Genomic DNA, 17,937 nt, shown 5'->3' with positions numbered 1-17,937 from the left:
CACAACCGAAAGGGCCATCTGTTTAGCAGAAGCCCGAATCATATCATATAAGGAGTCTGCCAAATACGCCAAACCAGACTCCAAATCAGCCAGTTCCGCAGGGATAGAGCCCCCGGACTCCATCAACTGATCCGTCATCCCCTGAGACCACTGCAGACATGCTCGCGCCGCATAAGAGCTACAAATCGCGGCCTGTAGGGTAACCGCAGCCACCTCAAAGGACATTTTCAGTGAAGATTCAATCTTCCTATCCTGTACATCTTTCAATGTAACCCCCCCCTCCACTGGCAAGGTAGTCTTTTTAGTCACCGCTGCCACCAGAGCGTCCACCCTGGGTAACCTAAACTTCTCGAGTTCGGCCTGGTCAACCGGATACAGGAGCCGCATGGCTTTTGCCACCCGCAAACTGGTTTCCGGCGTATCCCATTGCGCCGAGATCAGCTCCTGCATAGCTTCATGCACCGGGAAGGACTTAGGTGGCCTACGGGTACCTGCCATAAGGGGGTTACTAGACACCTTAGTGTCTTCCTGAGAGATGTTTAAACTTTGCAATGCCTTTGAAATCAAGGAAGAAAGCTCTTCTCTATGAAAGAGACGGAGGGCTGAAGGGTCATCCATTTCGCGCCCCGGGGGATCCTCTGCTTCCCAATCCAATACCTCCCCTTCCTCTAACGATTCAGGAAGAGAAAAAGGTGAAGCAGGAAACGCATCCTCTGCGTCAGCAGTCGCGAGTTTACGTTTCTTTAATACTTGCGCTTGCCCTGGAGACCCCACCGCTCCCGCCGTTGGTCTCATGCTATTACAATCAAACAAATTAGCCTTAGAGGTAGAAGGCACCGGAAGAGGCGGACCGGTCACAGGCCCCGGCAGAGCAGGCTGAGAGCTCTGCAGCAAAAAGGCCTGGTGCAACAGCATAATAAATTGCGGAGAGAACGAGCCCCCCTGAAGCGAAGCTGACTTAATCAGATCCGCGCCTTGGAGTGGAGCCGCTACTCCCGCTAACGCCCCTGGCTCCCCGACCGCCGCTGAAGTCCCCGCCGGCGAGGACGACTCCTGCAGCAATCTCGAGTCCCCCTCGAGAGTCGGAGACTGAACCCGTGGTTCCCTGACTCGGGCAATGGCCACCTCACATGCCTGCAAAAATGCGTCTTCCGCCTGAGGCTCCGAACAACCGGCAGGGCAGCCACCTGCCAGTGTTCTGCGCTTCCCACAGCGCGAACACCGCTGACTCGCCTCCGATGCCATTCTCTACACAAAAACGCTTTCGCTCTTTTTTTTTTTTTTTTACATGCGGCGAACGCCGCCGACCGCCGACTCCGCCCACCAACAACCCTGGCACTCGGGAACGAGACACAAAACTCCAAATAAACCACCGGTAATCAGAATACACTCACCCAATTTCACCCCCGCTCTACCGGAAGCCGGGTTATCGTTGGTAATTGTGCTGCAAGTCGACTCCAACACGGCCTGGCTCTGCACAAGAAGGAAGTTCTCTGCTTTTTTTTTTTTTTATACTGGAATGAAGAAAGAAGAAGAAGAAGAACTCCTGCAGCGTTTAAAGAAATTCCCCACTCCAACTGAGAAGGGACCTGGGAGGGCCCAGGTGTATCTCCCAAAGCCGGCACCGCTCAGCCAGGCACCCCTGTCCTACTGAAGAGAGCTAGTCTCAACAGAGGAACCCAAAGAAACACCAATTGATCCGGCTCCAGCCAGAATCCAGGAGCTAGAGAACTAGCTCAACCCCTGCTGGGAGATAGAGCAAAACTGAATCAACAGGAGGAACACCAGGCTATAAGGCCAACTGTTAATCAGTTTCTCTATCTCCACCTGCTGGTCGATGTGAGCTATATCCCACTAGTCTCTGGATTCATCTGCTGCTTTGCTAAGGAATAAAGATTTGTTATGAACGTTTATGTCTTCTTTAACATTCTTCCATCTATCTCCCTTTGAAACTCTATTTACATATGCAGATGACATCCTTGTCCTTCTCGAGATAGATTCGAACTTCATTAAACTCAATGAAAATATAACAGCTTGCATAACGAAACTCCAATCCTGGGCCCTCTCTGTACAAATGAAGCTGAATGAGTCCAAAACAAAACTATTCTGGCTTGGCCCAAAATTAGATCAGTTACCCATTCCACTACCTTCTGGTCCCTCACTGCAGATCGAATTCTCAAGCAAAGTTTTGGGCATCATTATTGACTCTAACTTTCCTTTAATTATCATCTGAACTCTGGTAAAAAAATGTTTTTTTAGTCTTCACATGCTGAGGAAAGTGAGATCCTGCTTCCACCAACAACATTTTGCTGTCCTTGTACAATCAATCATTCTTTCCAGACTGGACTATTGTAATTCCATCTATCTAAGTCTAACCAAGAAAAATCTTCAAAGATTTCAGCGGATCCAGAAAACTGCAGCTAGGTTGATCTTCGCAAAAAGCAAATTCGATCATGTTTCCCCGCTTCTGTCAAAACTTCACTGGCTTCCGGTGATTTCTAGGATTCACTTTAAATGTACCTGCCTAATTTTCAAGATCCTATATGGCATTCTTCATTCCTAATCCCACTAACCTGGAATTCTTCGAGACCTGACACTACCTGATCTGCCCACATACTCAAACTATCTTTCCCCTCGTTAAAAGGTGTCATGTATCCAGGTAAATTAGGGAAATCTCTTTTCTTCAAATTCACTGAGCTTTGGAATAACCTCCCTGCCCCACTGCGGAACCTAGGATCATTCCAATTATTCCGAAAGCATCTGAAAACTTGGCTTTTCTCCAAAACGTAAAGCTATCTATTTAAAATGTAAAGCTAGCTATCCTCTTCATAACCTCTAATTTCTTATTATGTCCTTCCCTCATTTATTGAATTACCTGTAAACTGTGTCGAGTTCTATCTTTATGGAGATGATGCGGTATACAAACTTAAGGTTTAGTTTAGTTTAATAGCTAATTTTGCATTGCCAGATCGGAAAATGGGCGATCGAGGGGAAAAACACACGGTGAGCCGTTTTGTGCATTGGGTCAGCAAATGTGATCATTGCTAAAGCAGTCAAAACTGGTTTAGCAACAATTGCTGACTTTGGTGCATATAGGCCTAACTTTCTTAACTTTAAGCAACAAGTCTTAGATCTAATCATAAAGGTATTATAGTACCTTGCTGCCTGGTAAGTAAGTAAATGTAGCTACATGAAACATTTTCTATGCTAACAGTTTGCCAATGCATAATGAAGTATCAAGAAATCCTTTGAGCATAATGGTGTAAGGACAAAAGAACTACTAGCATCTTGAGAGAATAGTGCTCTATCAAATCAAAGATCAAACACCATTAGGTATTAACAAAGAAGAGGAGAAGCCACTGGCACCAATTCTGTCTAGGGCTACAATGCTATTTCAAGGTTTATCACTCACTCAAGTCGAGTAATGGGATGTACTTTCCACTGGTCCTCTTCTTCATCAAAGAAGGATCTGTTCATGATTTTATTCTTCTCTTCTAGGGGAATAAAGTTCTCAATAATGAGGTGCCTAAGGTAAGAAAACAAAACAAAATAAAATAAGCCCATAAGACAAAGAAATCAGTTTCCAAACCAATCATCTTCCATGAATACCTTTCAAAAGAGGTCCATCCATGCATATTGAATTCAATATAAATTATTTCATATTGTGTGCCACTTATTTTAAATTATTTCATATTGTGTGCCACTTATTTCCCAAGTTTCTCTTATAATCCGCCTTGAACTGCAAGGTAATGGCGGAATAGAAATCCCTAATGTAATGTAATGTAATAATATTTATAAGTTGTTCTTAAATTCTCTCCTCCACAAAAGCTGCTGATACCCACTTTAATTTCAGTTCCCTGGTGAGCTCATTCTGAGTTTGTTCCAGCTCTTGACGTTCTTTTATATGTTCTTCCTGAAGGTCTTGGATTTCTGCTTTCACGGCCTGCAGCTTAGAAAAGAGCTGCAGCAAAGAAGAAAGGAGACCAAGAAATGAAAGAGGAAGCAAATATGAAGAGAACCAAGAAAGAAAGCAACAAAGAAAAGCAAAGTATAATTAGATATTTTATAAATACTAAACAAAAAAAAAAAAAAATGATAGCAAGGTAAATATGTTAAATACAAAACAGAGAATTTTTTTTTTTTATTAGCTGCAAGTTTCTTCTACTCTTTTTGGCCTTCCAGCTCAATGAGAACCAGCCTGTACTGGTCTATGGCACCATGAACCTTCATTAGCAACTACCCTGCGATTCTTTCACAGCTCCACCCAGCCAATGATGGTTCTGCTTACAGAACCTAGCTAATGCAGTCCCTAAATCGGGACATGAGGCAACACTGCTCTCTTCAAAGGGATTTTGAGTGCTGCTTCACAGCTGTCACCCAGACACCAGACTGGCTCAAAGGGGGGAAAAAAAAGTCTTACCATTATACAAAATAGCATGGCCTAGTGTCCTCAAAGGCCTTCAAAAAACAGAGAATTATTAAAATATTGAGGAGAATTTAGCTTAGTTCATAAGGAGATGGGCTGGATAGTCAGGTGTAGAACAGAAACAATGGAAGTAGACGGGAGAGCCAGGCACAGAGCATGAACTAACAAAAGCTGGAAGGCCACATGAATAGAGGTTTCCTTTGGATATATCAAAGGAGTATGTTGTACCAGCACAGATGTCAAAAGTGTAACAGAAAGATACAGTTTAATGGGACTTATTTCTGTGAATCACAGGCTTAATGAAAAGAAAGACTTTTCAAGCATACTAGGAAAGGTTGCCTACATATGTTAAATTTTATGTACTTTCATGTTAAATAGAAGCCCTTCTACATAACTTCATTTGCAAAGGAATTTTTGGCGACTACCACGGATGGAGTCGGAAAAAAAAAAAACCCTCCTCAACACAATGAGCTTGACAGGGTTTTTGAAATATTCAGGAATGGAAGATTAAATTTTTACCTTTGATAATCTTTCTGTTAGTCTCTGTAGGATTCCATACTCTAGGTGTTCAATCCCTTCCTGCTATCCAGGAGTTGCAGAAATCCAAACACTTTTCTGAGTATGTTCTCCTATCTTAGAGTGAGTTAGAGCCCCCTACAGTTTAGTCCCAAAGCCAAGCAACCATACTGGAACCAATCCATGACAAATAAAAGGGCATGGGGGAACCACCCCAGAAACAAACAATTTCTAAGATTAGTTCTGCAAAATATAAAAACAAGTAATAAACAGGCAACATGCAACACAGAAAAGACATTGAGAAACAATGTAGAACTAACTTGCTGTGTGCAACGAGCACCCACATGAAACAGCCATCGGCAGATGCATACTCACAGAAGAGCGAACTGCCCCAAGGCTTGCTGGAATATCCTGAAGCCTGTAAGGAGAATAACTGAGGCAGAAAGAAATGCAGGCAATTCCAAAACAACAGGACTAACAGAAAGAAGATTATTGAAGGTAAAAAAATAATTTCCCCAAGCCATCTCAAAAATGGCTTATGGTCTTCTCTTTTAGGAAATTATCCAAACCTTTCTAAACCCCGCTAAGCTAACTGATTTCACCACATTCTTTGGCAACGAATTCCAGAGTTTAATTACATGTTTTGTGAAGAAATATTTTCTCCGGTTTGTTTTAAATCTACTACTTAGTAGCTTCATCGCATGTCCCCTAGTCCTAATATTTTTGGAAAAAGTGAACAAGTAATTCACATCTACCCTTTCCACTCCACTCATTTTATAGATTTCTATCATATCACCCCTGAGCCGTCTCTTCTCCAAGCTGAAGAGCACTAGCCACTTTAGCCTCTCCTCATTTGTCCCATCCGTTTTATCATTTTTGTCACCCTCCTCTGTACCTTTTCTAATTCCTCTATATCTTTTTTGAGATACAGCGACCAGAACTGCACACAGTATTCGAGGTGCATTATAACATTTTCATATTTGTTTTCCATTCTTTTTTTGATAATTCCTAACATTCTATTTGCTTTCTTAGCAGCCGCCGCACATTGAGCTGAGGGTGTCTAAAAGAATCTGAATCTCTGAAACACACCATGCCGAGACAATGGTGGCCAGAAAGACAGACTTGATCGTTAGTTCCAGAAGAGAAGCCGCCTTCATTGGCTCGAATGGAGCTTCCACAAAGCCCTGCAGAATGATGATAAGATGCCATATAGGGAAAGGAAGACGCAAAGTGGTCACAAGCATAGCGCCCCTTTCAGAAACCTGGTCACATCGGGATGAGCAGTAAGAAACTGGAACCCCTATGTGCTCAGAAGCACGAAAAATCTGCTACCTTAACCTTAAGGGAGGCCACAGCTAAACCCATATTCAAGCCTGCTGGAAGAAAAGACAGAACCACCAGAAAGGGAGCCCGCTCAGGCTCTACTGGGTCTTTGGCACACCACTGTTGGCACACCTTCCAGGTTGCAGCATAGGAAGCCAGAGGTTTTCTTGAACTTAAAAAAATGTAGAAACGACTACATTAGAATAACTGCGCTCCATCAAGGCTGAGCACTCAAGAGCCATGCTGAAAGACCATGAGCACCGGACCCTGACCAAGAAGGTTATGAAGAAGAGCGAGCTTTCACTTCTGGTCCCACTGAAGATGTACAAGATTCACATACCACGGAAGACGAGCCCAATCAGAGCCACTAGGGTCACTAGGCTGGGATGCGACGCTATCCAGCAGATGAATTGACCAACCAGAGGCCACGGAGGAAACAGGGCAGGGCAGAATCGAGGCATCCAGACCTTAACTTCCAAGTTCTGTTCTTCGACTGTAGAAGCACCTGTACTACAAGGTCCTGGCTGAAACCATCAAGTCCAGCTTTGGCAGGGTGCAGCGCTGCACGATAATATGGAATGCTCTTTGCAAGAGGAACTTGTCAACTGAGGAAGCCTGTCCACATGCACTGCAGAGAGAGATAAAAGATGTAACACTGCCAAGCAAAACAGTATGTGAGCTTCCTGGCCTAAGAGAGTGCTTATAGTGGCCTCTTGACAATTTGCATACACCACCGCCATGCTGTTGATAGAATATACCCGCATCTCTTTCCCTGCCAGAGTGGACAGGAGAGTTTCAAGTTTCAAGTTTATTAGGATTTTATATACCGCCTATCAAGGTTATCTAAGCAGTTTTACTCAAGCATTTTCCCTATCTGTCCCGGTGGGCTCACAATCTATCTAACTCCAGCCGAATAGCCCAAAGCTCCAGATAATCAATCAACCAACACTTCTGATGTGGTAGTCCACTGCCCCTGAGTGAAGCAGTCCCTTCAGACAGCATCCCAGCCCAACAGGCAAGCATCCATCCTGAGTGAACCACTCTGTGACCAAAGAGGTTTGCACTGGGCAGAAAGCCCCCCCCCCTAAGCCACCAGCGGAGACTACTGCGAACTGGTTCTGTCCAGGGGAACGGCATCTGAAGGGGATGATGCTACGGAGACCACCAAAAGAGGAGACAGCAGCTATGACCGTGCGCATGGTTTCTATTCGGAAAGGAGGAATCCACAAGAAGCGATTCACCGACTTGAGATCCAGAAGGGGTCTCCAGTCCTCCGAGCCTGTCTTTGCCACGATGAAGTAAAATGAGTATCTGTCTAAGCCCAACTCGTTTTCCAAAATGGGCTCTATCGCTTGGATGTCCATGAGATTGTGCAGGATAGCACTGACATTTGACTCCTGCTCCGGCCGGTATGCTGGAGAGTTCAGCAACAAATCTGGAGGCAAGCAAAAGAAGACCATCTTGTGCCCCTCCTGAACGGCGTCCAGCACCCATTAATCCAAGGATAAGCGAGGCCACTCCTGGTAAAACTGAGAGAGGGGGCCCCCAACTGACGTCAGTGCTTTTTTTTTTTTTTGAGGATGTCTTGAATTGGAAGTGTGGTAATGGGAAAAGTAATCCTGGGAATATCTTTTGGGCGGAAGAGCCCAAGGATTCCTGACGAAAGCTGTAGGAGGGACGAAAAGTACTACGGTCCCCTTCCTAAGTCCGATCAGCAACGCTGGTCAGGAGGTCACTTATACCTTTTCCAAAAAGAAGCTGACCCTTGTAAAGAAATTTGCTGAAAATGGCCTTGGAGGCAGACTCCCCAGCCCAATGACAGATCCTCATAAGCCAAGACCTTACTGAGAACGCTGAAGAAATCATAAAGGGCGTCATCCACATAATTCATATTGTCCATCACCATGTGGGGGCAGGCATCCTCATCTACAGAAGGTGCATGGCGCAATCCCCATACTTGGAACCCAGGCGTTTGGTGCCAGTGTCCAGAACAGCCAGTGGGCATAACTTTTAGCTGAAAACACGGACCCAGTCCAGCTCCTCAGCCCTGGAGGACCTAGAGGAGATGAAGCCTGAAGTTCCCGTCCCTCCCCCCAGCATTCTGCGGCACACGGTACACAAACACTGTTCCAGCACCAATTTAGCACAATCCATACATGCAGTCAACAGATGGCAGTGGCTGAGGAGTGTCAGCCCTAGCATTGCTAGCAATCAGCAATTTTGGTTGCCATAACCAATGTCAGCAAAGGCCTATCTGACTCTGGAATGTTGATGCAGAATTCTGTGTGCTCCTGCACAGAATTCACATACATTAAGCATCCAGCCAGACTGGATTGTTTATCAAGAAGATAGGCTGCTTGAATGGGACAAAGAAGCCAGAGACTAATCCCATCTACCATGCCTGCAAGTATCACACCCTCCTTATCAATTAAACTAACCATTGTTTCAAACAGTTTACAAATACTAAACAGAAAGATACTGGGAAATACAATAGTTTCTATATTCAGAATAAGATTTCAAGCTATAAAAGCCTCCTCTCTGCAACACACATGGATCTATCTCTTTCTCTGTCTATCTCTCTGTCTATCCTTCTCTTTATCTCTGGAACCCGAAGCTTAGACCATCACCCCACCCCCCTTTCTCTCTCTGGCTCTCCCTGGAACTTCACGCTTCTCTGTCTCTCTTTTCCTCTGGACTCTGTAAGGCAGGGAAACTGCTTTGCTCTCTCCTTAATTTTAATATTTTAGTGTAACTTTTATGAATCTTACTTTTCTGTAAGCCTATTTCTATAATATATTCTTTATGCAATCACCTCTGGCCTTGCTTCTTATTTGAGTCTACTTCCTGCTGAATCTTCGGTGACAGTAATGAACCCGGGACCTGGCGTTTGTAAGGGCGCCTAACATAACCCCTACAACCTAACATTGTGGGGCCACATCAAACCTTACAAGGCTTTTGAGGCAGAAATCAAGCTTTGAAAAAAAGATAAATTGAAATCTAAGATGGCCACTGCTAGCGAATTTGTGCCAAAAACAGCAAAAATAAAGAAAATCCGAAAATAAAAAAATTGCAATTTGGGGTTTGTGGAAGTGGGAGACCTGACTCCTACCCTCAGAAACTCTGAAAAATTAGTTTTGCAGAATTCCATAGAACACCTCTGAAGCTCACGTAGGAAATAATGGAAACTGGAAATACATTCAATCAAAAGCCCAGGGTTTTCTGCCCTGGAAATAGTCTCTGCTGTGCTCCATTCACCACTGTTACCTGTACCCTCCCTTTGTGGGCTGAGGTCTATCAGACACCGGGACCTGGGCTCATTTCAGCATTGCTACCATGTTGCTATCTTGTTGCTATGGGGGGGAGGACTTGTCTGTGGGGGATGGGTTCAATTGTGGTTGCTCTCCAACATTTGATGATGTTCTGTTTGCTCTTTTCTGGATTTATCATCCTTGTTGTTATGCCTTCTTGTCTGCTGTTTTATTGTTGGTGCATATTTTCCTCAATAAAAATTGTTTGACCTTGAAAATGGCTCCAGCAGAGATCTGGGGAATTACAGAACAGCAAGCCTGACCTCAGCGCCGGGCAAAATAGTAGAAACAATTATAAAAAATAAAAACTGTGGAACATGTAGACAAACATGATTTAATGAGACACAGTCAGCATGGATTCAGCTGAGAGAGGTCTTCCTCACCAATTTGCTTGACTTCTTTGAAGGTGTGAATAAACATGTGGATAAAAGCGAGCCAGTTGATGTAGTATATCTAGATTTCCAGAAAGCTTTTGACAAAGTTCCTCATAAGAGGCTCCTGAGAAAATTAAAGAATCATGGGATAGGAGGCTTTGTTCAATTGTGGATTAAGAATTGGTTAGTGGACAGAAAAAAAAGTGTAAGGTTAAATGGCCATTTTTCTCGATGGAGGAAGGTAAATAATTGTGTGCCAGAGGAATCTGTACTAGGACCGATGCCATTTAACTTATTTATACATGATCTAGAAATTGGAACTATGAGTGAGGGTCAATGGGGGTTCGTGTGCACTGGGAAAGGGGGGGAGAAAGGGGCAACGACGGCGGAGAACTTACAGTGAGGGTGGGAGTCGAAGCGCACATGAGAGGGAGAGATGCGTGGTAAGCGCGCATACGCGCACTCTGCCGACCACGGAACTACAAATCAGGGAACAAGGCGGTAAGAGTGCGCATGCGTGCTTAGCATTTTATTATAGTAGATAGATATTTCTCTGGGTTATTTATTAGGTTTTCTTACCACCAAGGAGGGGATTTGTAGCTTGAATCAGCCAGATTTTTGTGTGTTTTGATTTAGTTTTGCCATTTTTTTCTCTGTCAGTATGTTTCACTGCCTCCTTTAATTTTGTAGTTCATTAATAATTGCATGTAGCTGACAATTTTCTTGTATTTTTTTCTTATGGACTGTGTAGCAATTGTTTCTCAAACAAGATTATCTTGTGATTTTTCACTTTAAAGTTCTATAAACACTTAATACATTTTTAAAAAGCCACATAAGAGTTTTCAAATATCAACAATTTTTAGAGAATGCAGGAAGTTTGCACTAAGAATCTAGGGACCTATAAGCTGATTTTTAGGGAAATTCCTTATGCTTTTTCCTGTTAAAAATAAAGTCCTTGACAGGAATGTGGGTATAGAAGTATTAATTGGAGAAGTATATTCTAGGGCAAGGATATTTTCAAAGAGGTCTTAACTAATGGTAAATGTCTGGTATATCTGCAAAAAAAATCCCTAAAACAGTCCCCATAATAATGTTTAAAATTTACCTTTTTCAACTTTTTGGTTTTGATGTCCACTTCTTGCTGTAAAGAACTGTAGGTCTCCTTCAATTCCAGCGTCTCTTCATCTCGACTTTCCATCTGCTGCTGCATTTCTCGCTCCCGGCGTTTCTAAAGTAACAAGTCACAAAAGATTGTAAGGCAATATTATAAAATCTATGATGGTTACATATTTATATGTTTATTTCCTGATCAAATATCATTATTAATTGAAACAGATAATTACAGCAGATAATTACAGCAGTCTGCCTGTCCATACCAATTAGTAAGTTCTACAATTCCTTCCTCTGACTTAGAGATCCCTCTGTGCTTGTCCCATTTTTTTTAATTCAACAAGGTATTTTATTAATAAAAGCAGAGCATCACAAAATGATGCAGAAGTTCTGCAAAATGTGGCAAATCTGTAAGATAAAAAAGAACTATAGGAACAAAGCCTAAAAGACAAAGCAAGTAAACTCCACTCAAGCAAAATACAGAACAAACCCCCCCTCATTTTTTCAAGTTTTCCATTAAGTAATCAACTCTCCTGCCCTCCCTACCCCAGCCCAGGTAGCAAACACAAAGTATTCAATGATGGAAGGTTATAAACTGTCACGTATGCAAAAAAACAAACACATCAAGAACCCAAAGAAACAAGAGGGCCCTGCAAATTTTCCCCACTTCCCAAGGGTTTCAAGTGCCACAATTTACCCATAGCATACATATAAGAGAAGCCGACATTTCCAGACCTACAAAAAAGGAGATCCAGACTTCTTCCAGAACTACACTAAAGTCAGTCAACCAGAAATAAGGCATTGTTGAATTTCAAAATTAATTGCAATAGTAAATCCCAAGGAACATGATATCTCAAAAGTAGCAAAACACATGCTTAGAGCAGTGGTTCCCAACCCTGTCCTGAAGGACCACCAGGTCAATAGGGTTTTCACGATAGCCTTAATGAATATGTATGGAGGAGATTTGCATGCCTGTCACTTCCATTATATGCAAATCTCTCTCATGCATATTCATTAGGGCTAGCCTGAAAAACCAATTGGCCTGGTGGTCCTCCAGGACAGGGTTAGGAACCACTGCTTTAGAGTGTTCCAAATAAATCAAGTTCATGGGACATGACCTCCACAAGTATATTTTTGTTCTATGTCTGGCTACTATTAATTTCACCTAAAATCCAAGAAAAAGTCTGCCTGTTTGGCTGACATTGCTGCCTGGATGTCCTGCAATCATCTGAAACTAAATATGTCCAAGACTGAGCTGCTCCTCTTTCCTCCTAAACCCTCTGCTCCTCCTCCTCCTTTCTCCATCTCGGTAAATAATAATGTCATTGTTCCAGTCTCCTCTGCTCACAACCTTGGAGTTGTCTTTGATTCAGACCTCTCATTTTCAACGCACATACAACAAGATGTTAAGACCTGTCGCTTCTATCTCTTCAATATCACCAAAATTTGCCCCTTCCTGAGCACACTACCCGTACCCTTGTCCACGCTCTCGTAATCTCACACTTAGATTACTGCAATCTACTTCTAACTGGTCTCCCGCAGCGTCACTTCTCCCCCTTGCAATCTGTACAAAACTCTGCTGCATGACTCATCTTCTACCAGCCTTGCTATGCTCATGTCACCCCTCTCTTTAAGTCACTTCACTGGCTCCCTATCTGCCATTGCATACAGTTCAAGCTCCTATTGCTGACCTACAAATGTGTTCATTCTGCTGCCCCTCAATTTCTCCTCTCTTCTCTCTCCTTATACACCTCCCAGAGAACCCATTCCTCAGATAAGCTGCTCTTAGCTTTACCCTTCTCCTCCGCTACCAATTCCAGACTTTGTTCCTTTCATCTAGCTGCCCCCTATGCCTGGAAAAAAATTATCTGAGTTTGTCCATCAGATCCCTTCCCTTGTTTAAAAGCAGACTAAAAACCCACCTTTTTGATATAGTTTTCAATCCTTAACCCTACTCCTCTGCCCTCCAACCCAGCCAGCTGATTAATCGTTGTCCTTAACTGTATCCATGGCATCCTGTTTGTCTGTCTTGGCTGTTTAGATTGTAAGCTCTTTCAAGCAGGGACTGTTTTCTTACTCTGTGACTCTGTACAGCGTTGTGTGCATCTGGTAGCACTATAGAAATAATTAATAGTAGTAGTAGTAGTAGTATATTAATTTTTCATCTAAACCTGATGTTGTGAGCAAATTCACATGGAAAGAAGTTAAAATACATTCTGTGTTATAGCTGAAAATAAGCTTGTTAGCCTAATGATTTATTATCATAGTTCAACGTCCAGTGATAACTGGTAACTAATGTCATTATTCCACAATAAATACTGTGATAAGGAAGGCAGGGTTCCAGTTAAGAAGAGGGAAGTTAGGCCCAAACCTTTACTTGAAAACCTCCAGGGAACATTCTTTAGCTCCTGTAATAAGTTAACTCAACCCAGTTGGAGGAGTTACGAGGAAGGCCAAGGGTCTAGGAGGAATCCTGTGGAAATGCACTTAAAGAATCAGACCCTGAGAAAAGAAGAGAGATTGATTTATATTGAATCCTTCAAGGAAGAAGAGGAAATGATGTGGGAAACCCAGGAAGAGGAGGAGAAGGGGGATATTCCTATGGAATTTGAGGATGTATTAGCCCAAGAAAAAGATATGGAAACAGACAATTGCCTAACCCCTGATAAGCCTTTTCGCTATTGTCCAGCACCTGGTAAAGGACTACTCAAAGGAACTAGAGATTACCTAAAGTGACCAGCAATATTTACAAAATGTTTGTTATGTGCGAACATTGAACAGTAGTTCTACATTCGGTCAGTATTCATCAGTGTGGCTTTGGAACAAGTTGGATAGATATTTCTGTGCTGAGCAACAAAGCGAAGGAGGAGCTGCTTCTAACATAGTAACATAGCAAATGACAGCAGATAAAGACCTGAACGGTCCATCCAGTCTGCCCATAAGTTCTACACATTAAAAAATACATGATTAGATGAACTTGTCTCTTCTTTGATATTTTGGGCTGTAGACTGTAAAGTCTGGTATTGTCCTAGGTTATACATGCTGAAGTTGCCATCCAAGCTCACTCCAGCCACTCCAGCCTATCCATCCCGTTGTTTGCAGGACATCTACCATAAAATCTGGCAGTAACATCCTCCTGTTCCATATCAGTAGAGTTCACATTGATGCCTACCCCAACCCACCCCAGCCCATACTACACCAAATCACCATATATGGAACACAGACTGTGCAGGTCTGTCCAATATCAGCCTTAGTTCTTTATTTTACATCTTTCATTTTCTAATTAGAGATCCTCTATTTTTATCCCATGATTTTTTGAATTCCATCACTGTTTTCCTCTCCACCACTTCCCTCAGGAGGGCATTCCAGGCATCTACCACTCTCTCCGTGAAGAAGAATTTCCTAATATTGCTTCTAAGTCTTCCTCCCTGTAATCTCAAATTATACCCTCTAGTTTTACCATTTATTCTTCTCTGGAAAAGATTTGGTTCTATATTAATGCCTTTCAAGTATTTAAACATCTGTATCACATCTCCTCATAGAAACATAGAGTATGACGGCAGATAAGGGCCGGCGGCCCAACAAGTCTGTCCACTCAAGACTAACCCTCTCTCCCTGGGGTATCCATTTTTAAGCATAACTCTGTGGTACGCAACACAGAGGAGACGAGCTGGCCAAACAAGGACACAGACGGAGAAGGCCTCATTGTAGACCAGGTGAGGGACCTCGAGAGATTCATCGAGGAGGCCTATAGGAAGGTGGAAGAACAGGACCAGCAGCTGTACAGACGGATGTCAGCAGACGAGACCCAGGATCAACAAGGCGACACCGGGGAAGGACCTAGCGGAGGAACCACACAAGAGGAGGAGACCGTGACTCACCGAGACCCCGAGGGAGAGACACCATACTACACAGAGGACACGGACCTGAGACAGAGGAGGTTGCTGAGGAAAGGGAAGTCTGCTATTGTGGTGGGAGACTCGATCTTGAGAGAGGTAGATAGTCACATAGCTGGAGGAAGGGAGGACCGGCTAGTGACTTGTCTCCCAGGGGCCAAGATACGAGACGTCACTGACAGGATCGAGAGGATCCTGGATGGAGCAGAGACAGAGGAGACTGCGGTGATAATCCACGTCGGAACAAATGATGTGAGCCGGAGGAATTTTAGCATGGCCACGCTGACTGACCAGTTCAGGGTCCTGGGGTGTAAACTGAAGCGGAATACCCGGAGGATAGCATTCTCAGAGATCCTGCCTGTACCGAGAGCAGATGCAAAGAGGCAGGCAGACCTCCAGGCTGTGAATACATGGTTGAGGAGATGGTGCCAGGAGGAGGGTTTCCACTTTGTGAGGAATTGGACGTCATTCTGGGAAAAGAGTAGGCTCTACCGGCGGGACGGCCTGCACTTGAGCACAGAGGGAACTAGACTACTGGCCACCAATGTGAGGAAGGAGATCGAGAGGGCTTTAAACTGAGGAGAGGGGGAAAGCCGACAGCTGATCTGATGTTGACGCTTCGGACAACAGTATCCAGAACAGATGCTGAACGGGCTGACTGCATAGAGGATGTAGAGAGACCGATGGATCTTATGATCAGACAGCGAGGGAAACAACAGGTAAAGGGAGCTTGCTGGGAGGAGACTAAGGGGCATGGGGACACAGGGGGACTGGGTGGCACAAGGGCGAAAACGGAGGGCAACACAGGGGTCACACAAGGCGAGGGGGATCGAACAGAGGCCAGGGCCCAAGAGGGGGCAAGAAAACCCGGAGGAAAAGCGGGGAAGTGGGGCGACGGGAAGGTGGGGAAACTAAAAGCTACGAGGGTAAAAGCTGAGGGCAAAGCAGAAATTCAGGAAACAGGAGAGGCGGCCCAGGTAAATGCAGAGGTGGAGGAAAAACGACGGGACCTGCGATGCTTTTACGCAAATGCAAGAAGCCTCACGGCCAAGATGGGTGAACTAGAGGTTGTGGCCAAGGGGGAGGACCTGGATATAATTGGAATTACAGAAACATGGTGGACAGAGGAGAATCATTGGGATGTAGTGCTGCCGGGATACAAACTCTACAGAAAGGACAGGACCCACAAGAAGGGGGGAGGCATAGCACTATATATAAAGGACTCTATCTACTCGGTTGGGATGGATATGGCAACGAAGGCAGAGGGGCTGGAATCGTTATGGGTCAAATTGCCAGGAAACAAGGGTGCAGGCATAAAACTGGGGCTGTACTATCGCCCACCTGGTACACCGGAAGGAGTCGGGCACAACTTGGAAGCTGAACTGAGACAGGAGTGCAGGACTGGAAGTGTGACAGTGATGGGGGACTTCAACTACCCGGGGATAGACTGGAGTACAGGCCACTCCAACTGCACTAGGGAAACAGGATTTGTAGAAACTGTGAGGGACTGCTTCATGGAGCAACTGGTCAGGGAACCGACGCGAGGGAGTGCTACTCTTGACCTTATCCTGAACGGATTAGGGGGGCCTGCAAGTGGGGTAGAAGTGGGAGGACCACTAGGCAACAGTGACCACAATGTGATCAGATTCACATTAGAAAGGGGGACACCCACAGTAAGGAGGACCGCAACAACTGCGCTCAACTTCAAGAAAGGGAACTATGTTGCTATGAGGGAAATGGTGGGGAGTAAGCTCAAAAACATCTATAGGATGGAGACTGTGGAAAGCGCCTGGACCCTATTCAGGGACACCCTGCAGGAAGCACAAAGAAGGTACGTCCCCAGTTTCAGGAAAGGCTGCAAGAACAAGAGGTCAAAGGACCCAGTTTGGATATCAAAGGAAGTAAAGAGGGCAATAAATGACAAAAAAGTATCCTTCCGGAGATGGAAAAAGGACCCAACGGAGGAAAATCACCAGGCGCACAGGAATTGCCAAAAGGAATGCCACCGAAAGGTTAGAAAAGCAAAAGAAAAATACGAAGAGGGGCTGGCCAGGGAGGCAAAAAACTTCAAGGCATTCTTCAGTTACGTAAAGGGGAAGCGACCAGCAAGAGATGAGGTGGGCCCGTTGGACGATGGGGATAGGAAGGGTGTGATCAAGGAGGATAAAGAGATAGCTGAGAGGTTGAACACGTTCTTCTCATCGGTTCATTGTTTTCTTCATTCCACCACGTTTCAGAGACTCCAATTATGTCTATGTCCTCTGCATTGGCCACGGCTTCTAATTTCTCCATTTTGTTTCTTAGGCTCCTTGCATCCTGGTATTTTCTTGTCTTCCTTTCCTTTCCCAGTGCTTCAGTCTTTAGTTTCTTCTCTTTTGTTACATTTCTTCTAACCTCCTCTTCTGGGTTAGTCGACTCCTGTAATTTGTCCATTGTTTCTTTCCAGCCTTTTTTCCCCTCGGTATCTTCACGGGATACCTTCTTCCGAATCGTCGATGCTTGGTCAATTGTCGGCTTTCCCCTTCTTCTTAGTTTAAAGCCTGTTCTATTCCTCTCCTGACGCTGTTTGCTAGAAGTCTTGTTCCCGCCATGCTCAGATGCAGTCCATCTCTCCTGTAGAGCTTGCACTTGCCCCAGAACGTTATTCAGTTCCTCACGAAGTGGAACGTTGTCCAGTTCCTCACACCATCTCTTCATCCACGCATTTATTGATTGTAGTTCCTCCTGCCTTTTCACATCTGCCCTCGGTACTGGTAGGATCTCTGAGAACGCTATCTTCTGGGTCCTCATCTTCAGCTTCCTTCCCAGATTCTTGAACTGTTCTATCAGCGTGCTCCTTCTGTAGTCTCTCCTGTTGACATCGTTCGTCCCGATGTGGATCATTACTGTGATCTCTTCCGTCTCCGCTCCTTCCAGGACCTTTCCAATCTTGTCCACGATGTGTTTGGTTCTCGTTCCTGGGAGGCAGGTCACCAGTCGATCCT

General features: G+C 44.4%; 1 protein-coding gene across 4 annotated transcripts in view; it reads right to left on the bottom strand.

Annotated features, from left to right (window-relative positions):
• Positions 1-17,937, bottom strand: part of KIF3B (kinesin family member 3B) — a 130,248-nt gene that overhangs the window by 92,851 nt on the left and 19,460 nt on the right. For all 4 annotated transcript variants that reach the window (XM_033963822.1, XM_033963821.1, XM_033963818.1 and 1 more), the window contains 3 exons: positions 11,053-11,175; positions 3,843-3,961; positions 3,413-3,526 (listed from right to left, as the gene is read on the bottom strand). In XM_033963822.1, coding sequence (XP_033819713.1) covers positions 3,413-3,526; positions 3,843-3,961; positions 11,053-11,175 — 356 coding nt within the window. The remainder of the gene's footprint in view (positions 1-3,412; positions 3,527-3,842; positions 3,962-11,052; positions 11,176-17,937) is intronic.

This window comes from Geotrypetes seraphini, chromosome 11 (genome assembly GCF_902459505.1).
Source record: "Geotrypetes seraphini chromosome 11, aGeoSer1.1, whole genome shotgun sequence".
Taxonomy (NCBI): Eukaryota; Metazoa; Chordata; class Amphibia; order Gymnophiona; family Dermophiidae; genus Geotrypetes; species Geotrypetes seraphini.
The sequence above is the reverse complement of the archived record's forward strand: the minus strand, read 5'-3'. Positions and strand labels throughout refer to the sequence as shown.